This window comes from Lynx canadensis, chromosome B4 (genome assembly GCF_007474595.2).
Source record: "Lynx canadensis isolate LIC74 chromosome B4, mLynCan4.pri.v2, whole genome shotgun sequence".
NCBI classification, from domain to species: Eukaryota; Metazoa; Chordata; class Mammalia; order Carnivora; family Felidae; genus Lynx; species Lynx canadensis.
Window position 1 is genome coordinate 76,020,760 of NC_044309.1, and position 12,767 is coordinate 76,033,526.

Sequence of the window (12,767 nt, forward strand, 5' to 3'; positions counted from 1 at the left end):
AAGGAGACAGAGTCAGGCCTGGTGCTTCAAGCCTTTGTTGAGAAAGAAGGTCTGGGATTTATGTACACGGGAGAAGGGAGGTGGTACATGTACAAAAAGAAGTGGCTCCCTGTATTCCCCTCCAGGGGCTGAGAAGAAACTGGCAGGAGACTGAGAAAATAGCTAAGACCACCATGCCCCCTGTCCCCTGCCAAAAAAAAAAAAAACAAAAAAAAAAAAAAAAAACAACCCAAAAAACAAAAAAAAACCCTTGCTGTGGAAAGGAAGTGAGGATGCTGATATCACACCCTTTCTCTAGCTATCCTGGGGTTGGGGCTGGGAAAACCTCTACCCTTCTGCCCACCTCGACAAGAACAGAGTCAGCCTAGAGTGGAAAGGGCCAAGGGCAGTAAGCGTGGCATGGCATCTCTCCTCTACCCTTATCACCGGGGCACAGCTGGGTGGGGCCCAGGCTTAGGTGGGCCTTGCTCCTGGTAAAATATGATCTGTGACTGGAAGGGTACTGGAGCTCCCTAAGTGTGGATACTTCCAGACCACAGCTGACCACAGAGCTGCAAAATGGAAGGGGAAAAACAGAAGGAATAGTCGCTTTCTCCTTTTGTCCTTCTGGCCTAGTGATAGAGGGCCTAGGGGCCCCTGTATCGGCTAAGGCTGGAAATGATTTTTCCCAGCCCTGCGCTGACCATTGGTGACCTTTTAGGAAAAGAAGACCCTGGGGGCAAAGTGCAGTACTAGAGGCACCAGGGGAGTGTCAGGCCCAGTGCCCCTGACATCAGGCACGCGCAGCTCTGAGCGCTGGGGTAGACGCTGGGTTGAAAGCAGCATAGCTCTCTGCTGCACCCTCAGCCAATTCCAGGGCTCCAGGTCCACGGGTTGGACTTGCAGGACTCTGGGAGTTGAAGTGCTTCTGCCACCAAGAGGGCCTTAGTGGGGGCCTGGAGCCCGAGGGGGGCCGTTGGGTGGTGCGGCACTCCTGGCTTGGTGGCGAACGACAATGGGCTGGCGGTGGAGGCCTGTGGGGAAAAGGAAGGCCTGTGAACAGGCAGGGAGGCTGGGCCAGGCCCGCCGTCTGTAGGAACAGTCCCTTCAGGAGCAGCCCCACAGGCAGGGCCAAAGAAGAGCCAGCCATGAGGCCGATGAGGGAGAAGCTTAAAGGAAGGTAGAGAGGATGGTCAGAGACACTGCTGGGGCTCTGCATTTTCAGAGGACCAGGTGGGGGTGACTAGAGGCCACTGGGCAGTGGTAGAAACAAAGTAGACTCAACAATAGCCAGAAGCTGGGGAGAGACCCCAGGTAGACCAAATATCGGGGAACAGATCAAGGGACATCTGATATGCCCTGGGCAGAAGCTACTGCCAGAGCTTTTATGATGGGGATGGAGAGGCACAGGTCACAAAGGATACCAGGGCCCAGGAATGGAGCCTCAGCAATGAGAGGTGGTGGCCTGGTCCTGCCTGCTCTGGAAACTCCCTGCCCCTTGGGTCTTAGTAGAAGCCAGGACAGCATTAGTCGGGGAGAGAATACTTCCCTGAGGGCACATGCAAGGGATAAGCCATGGTTCTCAGAGCATGGGGCATGCAAGTAGAGAAGTATGTGCCCCCATCACCACGAGGCTGCCAGAGGATGGTTCCAAGTCATGCAGGGGAGGAGGTGCCTGTGGGCCCAGCAGGAGTCCTGGGAGGTGGGCATGCAGAGGGGACAGCTGCGGTGCCCAGTACCTGTCAAGGGCCCCAGCCTTGGGGGTTAACAGTTTGACTCATCATGGTGGGCTGCATCGCAGAAGAAGCGTGAGCCCCGCTTGGCAGTACGGGCCGTGAAAGGGACACTCTTCAGCACTGCGGCCCAGGAAAGAGACACAGTGGTCAGGCCTCATGGGGATGGGATGGGAGGAGGGCCCAAAAGGGTAGGGTTGGAGTCTGGGAGCTGGGCGTAGTGGCCAGACCCGAGGGAAGGACAAGGGCCCCACCTGTAATGATGTCTTCAATGGTACCGTCCTTCCCTTCGTAAACAGGCCGATGCTCCTTGGCCTGGCGCCTCCTCAACTCTGCAATTAGCTCCTGCTGTTGCCACTTGTTCCGCTGGGAGGGGGTCTAGGGCCAAGCATTTGAAGGGGAAGGGAGTCATCACTAACCTACCATGGGGCTGGTTCCTGCCCCTAGATGCAGCCTGAAGATGCCCTTGATTTGTGTACAGCAGCCCACTCCTCATCATTGCCTAGGAATCCCTCCCAAAGCCCCTCTCCCCATTCCTTCGGACTCCAGCCTCACACCCTCTGGGTGGTCTCTGGGCTCCAGTTTTCCACCTCTCAAGCTCTCTCCCCACCCCCTCCTAATCCTTTGCTCTGCTCTCCAGGCCCCAGCTCTTGGTCCCACCCACCTTGGCATCCAGTTTCTTGGCTTCCTGAGCCAGCTGCTTCTCCCGCATTACCTCCTCCTGCTTCTTTCTAGCTTCGTTCTCTTGTTCTGCTTCCTAAGAACCATGGGGGGTTGGGGGGTGGTGGTGAGGCTCACACAGGCTGTGAGGGGAGGGGCTGACACTGAGGGTGGAGAATGGGTGGCAGTGGGGCCAGCAACCCCAGGTGGCCACCCTCTGGAGGGGCACTTCCTGCCCTGAACAATGACAGGAAGGGCCTGGGCCCCCACCCTGCCCACCCGTTCACAGCTGAGAGGCCTGTGGCCAGCTTCCATCGCTCCCTCCCAGGACTGCGAGGACTTGGATCCCAGCCTTCCCTCCCCCTACCAGTTTTCTTGCAGCCAAACTCCTTTTTAAAAGCCTTTCTTCCGCTCACCTTGTAAGAACGAATGAATCGGACAAATACCGGGAAGAATACAGAAGGGGGTGTGGTCTTGGGACTCTCACCGAAGTAGCGCACAACTGCATTGTAGGCCTCCTGGGGAAGGGGTGGACAGCAGGGATCAGCCTGGCAGAGGAGAAGCCCGGCTCCCCGCTGGGGACAGGAGGCTCACAGAAAGCAGTGCTCAGGGCCAAAGGAGGAAAACCAGCATCCCCCAGCCCTGTGGGATGTAAGAGAACTCAGGGCTCCCAAGGCTCCTTAGAATATGTCCCCGGGGGCAGCTGTCTGCCCCCGCACCCCGGCCTCTGCCATGCCTCTTCTCCACCACATACAGACACCCAACTGTGTGGTAAAAGTTCTTTGGTTCAAGAACCAGAACAAAGTTCACCTGGAGGGACACAGTGCCTCGGCCCTGGCCGCTCCCACCCGCCTCCACCTTTTGCCCACCTCAGCCGTCTTGGCATCACGCTGGAGCTTGTCCAGTTTGCCTTCGTTGGTGCTGAGGAAGTTCCGAAGGACACTGTTGTCATGTATGCTGCACTCCCGCCGAATCAGCTCCATGCCACGGCCCAGCTCCTTCACATCTAGCAGCACATTCTCCAGGGACACTGTGGTCACCAGAGCCTGGGCTGAGGCCTACCCAGGGGCCAACATGCCCATCTCCCAGCCCAGGGCTACACAGAACTCTGTCCACGCAACCCCCCGACCCCCACCCTACGCCCTGCAGCAAGCAGGTTCTCCTGCCTCTGCTTCCAGGTTAGAAGGGCACACCCAGCTACCAGGGCTCTCACAGGCAAGGAAAAGGAATGGGCTATGAGCTCATGACCCCAAAGAGCAAGGCAGCACAGGAAAGCAAGCCAGAGAGACTGCTGGTCTCCAAGATGGAGCTGCCTCAAGCCCACCTCAGTTTTCATGAGTGGGGCAGAAATGACAGCTGCCTTATGTCTGTGGGGCTTTATAGTTTTTCTATAAATGGAGAAAATGCAGTCTCCAGGGCCAGCACGAGGGAGCTGGGAATAAAGAGCCACCTCTGCCTTCCTCTGCCTACTCCCATGGCACCCAAATGGGAAAGGCTGGGCTAGGCGGGTGCCTGCAGGAAGGCTCCCTCGGGGGTGGCCCCTACCCATGGCCCCAGCGGAAAGCTTTGAAGTGGCCAGAAGGGAGATAACAAAGGCCAGAAACGAAGGACCCAAGCGTTCCCTCTCCTAAGCTTCCTGGGATTGTCCTGGCCTAGACACGAGAGCAGGCTCGCTGGGCCAAGCTCCCCTTACCTGCTGCAGCCTTCTCCACAAAGTGTAGCTCATGCCAGAAGTTGGCCAGGTCTGGGTACTTCTCCTTCACCGTCAATGCGATGAAATGCAGCAGTGTCATCTTCCTGTCAGTGGACTTGGTATCCAGCAGCTGAGAGAGGGGGGCAGGGGGTGGTGAGAGAGGGCTGAGCACCATGGCTCCTCAGGCTTCCTGGCCCTGGGTTGTCCCCACCATCTTACCAGATCCAAGCTCTGGAGCTTGAAGCCGTACACAGCTCCTCGCTTGCTGCTGTTCATGTAGTTCCCTAGTGCAAGTATGATCTATCCAAAAGATGCATGAGAGGAAGTCAGGCCATGGCCTGCGGGCTCCTTCCTCCACCCAGGCCCCAGGCCCACCGGTGCCTGCATCCATAACCTCTCCTCACCTCCAACATCTGCTTCAGCTTCTGTGAGGACTTGACAGAGGCAGAGGCTGCAATGATGGCATTGAGTTGCTGGAAGGAAGATGAAGAGCTGCGTGAGCCTAGGCCGGGGGGTCGGGGGGGGGGGGTAGGCAAAGTCTGAGAGGGGCTGGCAGGGACGGACTGACAGGGCACGGGAGGGGACTGGCAGGTGGAGGGGTAGCCGCAGATGACCCCGACTGGGCCAGAGGATATACCGGCGTGAGCATCTGCAGGTTGTCTTGGAAGTTGCCCAGGAAGGCCATGCCAGCCATCCTCTGGGTTAGCCGCTCCACCTTGCTGAAGAGCAGCATGAAGCGGTCCTCGGCCGCCAGCTCCTCCAGGGGCTGCCGCTCCCGCTCGTATTGCCTCAGAAGCTTCACCTCAGCCTCTGTGGGCAGGAAGCGCATCAGGCACTCCACAAAGTCCACTGGTAGGGTCTGTAGGTCAAACCTGTGCAGGAGGAAGGAGTTTAGTTTAGGTCTTGCATTTGCCCATTACCCATCATCCCTTTTTTCTCCAGCTCCTACAGGGACTGCCGGTGGGGTCGGTGAGCAGGATGCAGCCAGAGGCCTAGAGGGCCTATTGCCTCATCTATCAGAGCGTGAGTAACATCCTAGGTGAATAGTCCATGGCCTGGTTTAAAACCCCTCAGCGCCCTCCCTCTACCCTTAGGGAGAAATCTTAATACCTGAGTGTGGCTTATGAGGCTCAGCCTGCAAGACTTCTGCCCACCTGTCTCTACCCTGTCTCTTCAACTCCCCTCCTATGCTGAAGTCATGGTCAATTTTCAGTACCTAGGGCACCAAGCTTCTCCCTCCAGGCACTGAAATGGACTTCATATACTTCCTCACCTCCTCTGGGAAGCCTTTCTGAATCACCAAGCTCAGCTACCTGGCCTGCCCTGTTCCCCCAAAGCTGCCTGTACCTCTGCCACCTAGGTGGTTATCACCCACGCTACTGAACTGTTCTGCCTAGACTGGCAGCAACTTGAGTGAAGGTTTGCGCTGAATGCCCAGCACCTCACATGGTGCCTGGCACACAGCACAAATACACTAAGTTCTGGCCAAGCCAGTGAATGACTGAAGGATGGGAGACACATCTGTCGAAGCCCTAGAATCCAGGGAAAGCCAGGATAGTAGGTGGAGAACTGGATTGCCAACTGGCTGGGGACCAGGACGAGGTCAGTGGGAGCCTCACGTGTGGATGGCCCTGCAGATCTCCTCGGCCGAGCGGCCAGCCTTGCGTAGGGTGATGGCTAGGTTCTTGGCACGATTGGCTTCCAACAGGGTCACCTTGCTGGCGGCCTTTTGCGCTGTCTTGTTCTTAGAGCAGATGAGATCAAGGGCAGGGCCCTGGGCTTTCGTCTTGAACAGTTCTTCAAATTTGTCCAGGTCCAGATCCTGGCAGGAGTGGACAAGAAGGGACAATGCGGTCACCTCATTCTACTAAAGGGCCCCTGGCAGCACGCCCAGTGTCCATTCAGCTCTGGCTCACGGAGGCCTGATTCTAAGGGGGTTTCCAAGGCCAGGAGATCTGGCTAACAGCACGATCTAGTCCCCAGCCCTCAACCCCACCCCTGAGGGCTCCAGGCCCTGCTACCTCCAAGATCTTCTCGTCATCAAGTTCACTGAAGACAGTGCCGCTGATCTGGTTGGGTTTCAGTGCTGTCCAGTTGAAGACAGGCAGCCGGAACTTGGTCTTGATAGGTTTCTTGATACGAATGGCTAATTTGGAAGGAGGTTCAGTGAGGCTGGGGCCAAGGACACTCTCTCTCCATCCCACTAGCCCTGCCCAGAGTCCTGGGGACACTCACCTGACAGGCCTACTGTCAATACCACAGAGGGAGCAGCACCAGGGAGAGGTGGGGCTGGGGGACACTTGTCTGGGGGAAAACAAATGCCACAGTGACCCATGGTCCAAAAGCCTCTTTAGAGACGCCCTCCCCAGTGCTCCCCAACCCGTCTTCAAAGCCTCTTGGAGAAAGAGGATGCGTGAACTCCCTGCCCCTTCGGCTCCCAGGGGTCCTAACTCTGGTAGGGCAGGTCTCACTAGCCTCTGGCTCCCTGTCTTCTGCTCTGGTCTAAGCCCTCTCTTCGGCTTTCCACAGAGGAATCAGGAGCAGCACCTTCATAATCCTTAAAACAGACCCACGTCCACCCTTGGACACCCCCTGCCCAGTAACTTGAGCCTCCCTCAGATTCTTGCCCTCCCTCAACCCTCCCCCACTTGACTTCACGTCCTTCTACCCACATCCCCGGCTTCTCCCTAAGGGAGGCACTGTGGGCCCAGGTTTTGGTCTGGCCCCAAGATGAGGCTGCCCTTCAGGACTCCTAGGGTTCTCCTCACCTGGTAATGGGGGTGGTGGAGGGGGCAGGGGAGGAGCTGGCGGTGGAGGCAGAGGCAGGGACTCCTCGGGTGGTGGGGCTGGAGCCAGGAGGTCCAGGTCGGAGGGCAGCATGCCCTCACTCAGCTCTGCAGGGCCTACCCGGGCCAGGGCCTCACTGCCCACTGACTCCAGGCCCCGGGCCCCGGGCTCTAAGTGGCATCTGCGCTGGAAGGCCTCCTCCTTCTCTTTAATGAGCCGCCTCAGGGTGTGTACCTGGTGGCTCGTGTTCTCGTAAGTCTCCTATCGGGAGACAGCACCATTAAGGAAAGCGTAAGTGGAAGGCACACGCAGCAGTCATTCATTGCCCCTACCCAGGTCTCTCAGCTAGGGTCTCTGGGAGGGTGCCCAGAGGCAGAGAGCAGCGGAAACCCAGGTGGGGGCTGGGGAGGCTGTTCCACAGAACAAGAGATGAGCAGAAGAGCCGTTGGCCCAGCTGGCACCTTCCAGTGCGCTTCCTCCCGGACCCAGCCTTAATCTTGCTGGTTCCTCAAGGCCTGGGTCAGAAGCTGCTCCTATGTAAACCTCCCAGGCCCACCACTAGCCTCCTGCCACACTGCCCTCAGTGCTCTGTTCCTCGATACTGCTCTCATTGTACTTGGCCTTGTAGAACCACTCAGGTGGCAGCCCCCTGTGGACAACAGCCTGCCCTAGCCATCTCTGTATCCTCTGCATTCCCCAGGACGGCACTTTGGACTCTTAGCAGGGGCTTGGCAGATGTTGACCAAGCTCAGTAGAACCAATATAATTGTATCCCTCTGGAAGAAAAGGTAGGTTGGGGCATGACTTTATAACAACAGGTGAAGTGAGGGGCAGAGAAGCGCTTAAATATGCAAAGCCTCTGGTCTCCTGACTTAGGATACCTGGTGGATAGCACATGGGCTACTCGGCCCTCTCATCACGCAGGGCCCCACCTGCTCCCACCCTCCTCTGTGTGTGTCCTGACCACTTTGGATTCAGTTTCCCTCTCCAACTAAAAATTAGGGTGAAATCATTAGCCCACCCTCATGTGAATGCCTCAAGTGTGAATCAAGATCTGGATTTTCAAAGACATGAAAATCTCAAGAAAGAAAAGCCAAATAAAAAAACCACAATTCTCAGGGGTGCCTGGGTGGCTCAGTCAGTTGAGCGTCCGACTTCGGCTCAGGTCATGATCTCACAGTTTGTGAGTTCAAGCCCCGCATCAGGTTCTGTGCTGACAGCTCAGAGCCTGGAGCCTCCTTCAGATTCTGTGTCTCCCTCTCTCTCTGCCCCACCCTGCTGGCACTCTGTCTTTCGATCTCAAAAATAAATAAACATCAAAAAAATAATTTAAAAAAAATTACAATTGTCAGATGCACTTCATATAATAGGATGCAGCTAGCTATATGAAAGAGCAAAGAGATAAAAAATAAATTGATAGGAAAAATATCAAAAAGAAAGAAAAAAGAAAGGAAGGAAGGAAGGGAGAAGGAGAGAGAAAGAAAAGCCAGATCCCCAGGCCCTGGCACCCAGTACCCGTCAGAGACTCCCTTCTCCAGATTACTTGGTACCTTGATGCTCTCTAGTTCCTTTTCCCGCTGCAGCAGCTGCTTCTCTAGCTCTGCCACACGCATCATGTTCTCGTTCTCTAGGTCCAGAAGCTTCTCCGTGAGCTACAGGATGGGAAGGGTAGATTTGGCGCTGACCCTAAAGCCTGGGTACTTTTTTATCTCAGGACCTGGGCTCGACCCCTGTACCCCTCTACTCCTAAGGCAGCGTGGCCCAGTGGCTTCCCTACATCACTCCCATGGGCCCAGGGTCTGAGACCACCTGAAATAGACCACATCTGACTCTCTCAAGACTGAGGCCACCCCACGCCCAGTCCTGGAGGTCAGTGTGTGTTCGAATCTGTGGATGATCCAGGGCCTGAGTCAGAGCATGCTGGGTTCCAAGGCTTCCCTGGGACTCAATCTGGAGGCAAGCGGGTCAGGTCAAGATTCCTGGAACTGAGATGTCCCCTTCCTCTCCCCTCCCTCAACAGTGGTCCTGGCAACAAAAAAAGACTACTTACATGGGAAACATGTTCTTCCAGCTCCTCCACCTTCTCCAGGGCCACGTTCTTGGTCTCAGCATCCTCCAACAAACCTCCCACATCAAACACATTGTCCAGGTATGCCTGGATCTGCACCTGCAGCTTCTCACTCTCTGTGTGTCTTGACTTCTGGAAAAAGCAGAGAGAGTAGTAGTTGGGGGAGCCTCCTGAGAGAGACTCAGTCCTTACCACCCTCTATGACCACTTTCTAGAGCATAAGACCCAAGGAGTTCCTCTGCACCCATGTCACATTCTCACCCAGTGGAGCTGCCTAATTGGAGAGCCCTGTGCAGGAGGGCCTGAGACCCAGGCCTCAGAAGACAGGCAGGGTTCCAGGAGCATCCGTGACTAGGCTCTTGTAAAAGAAAAAACCCTTTGTGATGTGACTAAGCTGGTCCTCTGCCCCCCCAGCTCCTCACCTGTGAGGACTCTGGCCCAGCTCACCTGCAGGAACTCCTCCAGCCCCAGCTTGGTAAACTCATACTGCAGGTGGACCCGGAAGTTCATATCCTCTACTGAGTGCACCACGATGTTGATAAACTGCATGCATGCCACCTGGAGAAGCAGCCCAGAGGGTCAGAGGCAGGAAGGGAAAGGAGAGACGGAAGAGCCAGGGTGTTAGAATCAGTATCATCTGGTGGATAATCAAAAGGAGTGAATAGGGGCACCTGCGTGGCTCAGTCAGTTAAGCTCCCAACTCTTGGTTTTGGCTCAGGTCGTGATCTCACAGTTCGTGAGATTGAGCCCCACATTGGGATTCTCTCTCTCCCTCTCTTTCTGCCCCTCCCCCACTCATGCACACTCTCTCTCTCGTAAAATAAGTAAACGAACTTAAAAAAAAAGGAATGAATAAAAAAATTGAGTCTTTCTGGGAATAATGAGTATTTTAACTTAAAAATATCAAACTTGGGGCGCCTGGGTGGCGCAGTCGGTTAAACGTCCGACTTCAGCCAGGTCACGATCTCACGGTCCGTGAGTTCGAGCCCCGCATCAGGCTCTGGGCTGATGGCTCGGAGCCTGGAGCCTGTTTCCGATTCTGTGTCTCCCTCTCTCTCTGCCCCTCCCCCGTTCACGCTCTGTCTCTCTCTGTCCCAAAAATAAAAAATAAAAAAAAAAACGTTGAAAAAAAAATATCAAACTTAATATTCAGTTTATGAAGACAAGTAAATTACACAAGAAATAGATGGAAATGAAGATGCAACTTGTTTCCTTTGTACATCAGCAGGTATTTCTTGAGACAACACTACTTGACTAAAGACCCCAGGCTGAAGGGAAGAAAAGCCAAAGGAAAAGCTCCGGTAAAGCAAAGCTGCTCTGAATGGATCCAAATTAGAGACGGTAAGGCCACAAAAGGGGGCAAAGGAGGTAGACCCAAGACACAAAAATGACATTGCCCTGACGTTTCTAAAAGCTCTCTAGGATAGGTGAGTGGACAAGGAGCATTTACTGAGTCGAGAGAATCCTTCTAGGTTCAACACAGAATATCAAGAGATGCTGTTGGCCTGGCCTCGTTCTCCAGGAGCATGGGACCTGCTGGGCATGTGCCTGACCCAGGCCCAGTTCCTCACCATGAAGTCGATGTTGCTATCCTCATTCCGGAAATACTCCATCAGCTTCTCAAAGCGGTGCAGCTCCTTGCATACCTGAACAAACAAACTTTCTCAGTGAAAAGATCTATCCCACGCAGAACTTAAGCCCTTGAGCCCTGGCTCCCAGGAACATCATGGCAGAGGGACTGACTGGTTAGTCAGTCAGACTAAGCTGAACTACAACTCTTTCTATGCAAGGGGCCATTGGGACACTTAGAAGAAAGCCCATAAGTTTAACAAACTCGTCAGGCAGAAGAAAGCCCAGGACCTGGCATCTGCCCGGGGTCCCTGAGCCCCACATCAACTTGCTGAGGGAACCCAGTAAAGCCTGTGCCATTAATCAGGACTTTAGGTGCCTCTGGGGTAGGCCAAGAAGAAACACTGTTGGTCAGTTATTGAAGGAAGGAGGGAGGCAGGAGGAAGGTTGGAGGCCATGGCTGAGGCAGAAGGCTGAAGTCTGAGTAGGGACACAGGAGAAGCAGGGTGCAGGAAAGCCCTGTGCTAAGAGGGGTCCAGAGACTCCTCTGAGCCTCTGGCTTCTAGGAGGAAGAGCTATTTCCTGGCTTGAACAATGGATGCTAGGGAAAAGGTCCAGAGAGGAGGAAGGGGTGGGGCCAGCAGCTGCAACTGGATGTCGAGGAATCCTACGTTCAAGCAGATGAGAGTTTCACAGCCAGGGCCAGAGGCGGGGGAAATTCCAAGTAGGAGCTTCCTCTCCCCTCACCAATAACAGCCAATAACTCAGGAAGATCCTTGCTTGTCTTCTCCTCCCACCACAAACACATCTGCCTTGGGTTCTACCGGTGGGTTCACCACCTCAAAGCCACCTGAGAAGCCTGTTAAAGCACAGGTACTCAGGCCTCCCAGGGGTCTGTAAGTTTAACAAGCTCTTCAGGTATCCTGATGCATGGCCAGGTTAGGGCCGCTGGACTACAGCCCTCAAATGAGGGCATCTTTAGCTGGCCATTCAGGAGCTGTCCTGCCCTAAGATCTGCTAAGACTGAAGTTCTGTTTTTGGTAAAAAGAAAAGAAAAGAAGGAAAGACAAGGAAAAGAAAAGAAAAAAAAAGAAAAGAAAAAAGAACAGGAAAAGAAAAGAGAAGGAATCAAAAAGAGAAAAGAGGGGCACCTGGGTGGCGCAGTCGGTTAAGCGTCCGACTTCAGCCAGGTCACGATCTCGCGGTCTGTGAGTTCGAGCCCCGCATCAGGCTCTGGGCTGATGGCTCAGAGCCTGGAGCCTGTTTCCGATTCTGTGTCTCCTTCTCTCTCTGCCCCTCCCCCGTTCATGCTCTGTCTCTCTCTGTCCCAAAAATAAATAAACGTTGAAAAAAAAAAAAATTTAAAAAAAAAAAGAGAAAAGAAAAAAGGAAAGAAAAGGAAAAGAAAAGAAAAGAAAGAAGCAGTGGGACTGGCTACTTAGCTAAGCACAAGATGTTAGAATCACTGGGATGTGTGAGATCACAGGAAAGGGTGCTTACCTACCTGGCTCCCCACCTCCTCACCAAACACACACACACACACACACACACACACACACACACACACACAGATGCAGGAGACTGACCTCTTTGAAATTGTCAAAGGCAGCAAGAATGATTTCATGACCTCCCCGCACCAAACACACGGCTGCCAAGAGCTCCAAGACAAGGGCTTTGGTCCTAAGGGATGAAGAAAAACAATTAACACCCTAGCTCCCCACCCTAGCCACCATACAGTTCACTTCTACAACTAGGTGAGTCCCTTCAGAGAGTGGAGACAGCCTCAGAAGTGAGGGGAGTGGGTTTTGGAAAGGAAGCAGAGGAAGGAAGTTTGCCCCTCACTAAGCTGTGCAGACCAGAGGGAAGCCAGGGACACTCCTCCTTAAGCTGAAGTGAGGGAGCCAAACCAAGGCACTGACCAGGGCCACAGGACTCCAAAGCCAGGCAGGACTTACAAGGGATAAGCGGAGCCCAAATCTCCAGAGCCCTGGGCACAGTGGGAGGAAAGGGGAGTGAAGGAACTCACCTTGGATTCTTGTTGTTGAGACTGAGTGCAATCTCATTGACAGCATGGGGGTGGGACATGACCAGGTTGAATCCGTACTATAACAAGGGGAAAGGACAGAGGAAGGAAAACCTTGATGCTGAGGAAGGTATATCCCGGCTGGATCTCCTGGACTATAGGCCTGCCAGCAAATGTGTCTTTTTTTTCTTTCTTTTTTTCAAAATCATCTTTTACAAGCTGGTGCCCTCCTAGCTCTTCTAGTTTGGCAGATGA

At 54.3% G+C, this 12,767-nt stretch overlaps 1 protein-coding gene across 4 annotated transcripts in view; it reads right to left on the minus strand.

The window, feature by feature from the left end:
- Positions 1-19: 19 nt before the first annotated feature.
- FMNL3 (formin like 3) overlaps positions 20-12,767 on the minus strand; it is a 54,503-nt gene continuing 41,755 nt past the window's right edge. For 2 of the 4 annotated variants that reach the window (XM_030322535.1, XM_030322537.1), the window contains 20 exons: positions 12,516-12,592; positions 12,076-12,169; positions 10,492-10,566; positions 9,368-9,478; positions 8,903-9,052; positions 8,403-8,504; positions 6,834-7,113; positions 6,301-6,369; positions 6,087-6,211; positions 5,685-5,887; positions 4,703-4,937; positions 4,470-4,538; positions 4,285-4,365; positions 4,066-4,195; positions 3,242-3,402; positions 2,789-2,890; positions 2,377-2,469; positions 1,967-2,090; positions 1,719-1,835; positions 931-1,013 (listed from right to left, as the gene is read on the minus strand). In XM_030322535.1, the coding sequence (XP_030178395.1) occupies positions 1,744-1,835; positions 1,967-2,090; positions 2,377-2,469; positions 2,789-2,890; positions 3,242-3,402; positions 4,066-4,195; positions 4,285-4,365; positions 4,470-4,538; positions 4,703-4,937; positions 5,685-5,887; positions 6,087-6,211; positions 6,301-6,369; positions 6,834-7,113; positions 8,403-8,504; positions 8,903-9,052; positions 9,368-9,478; positions 10,492-10,566; positions 12,076-12,169; positions 12,516-12,592 (2,373 nt within the window). In that variant the 3' untranslated portion in view covers positions 931-1,013; positions 1,719-1,743. Of the gene's footprint in view, positions 1,014-1,718; positions 1,836-1,966; positions 2,091-2,376; positions 2,470-2,788; positions 2,891-3,241; positions 3,403-4,065; positions 4,196-4,284; positions 4,366-4,469; positions 4,539-4,702; positions 4,938-5,684; positions 5,888-6,086; positions 6,212-6,300; positions 6,370-6,833; positions 7,114-8,402; positions 8,505-8,902; positions 9,053-9,367; positions 9,479-10,491; positions 10,567-12,075; positions 12,170-12,515; positions 12,593-12,767 lie in introns of all 4 variants that reach the window. The other 2 variants (XM_030322536.1, XM_030322539.1) reach the window with 1 other exon arrangement.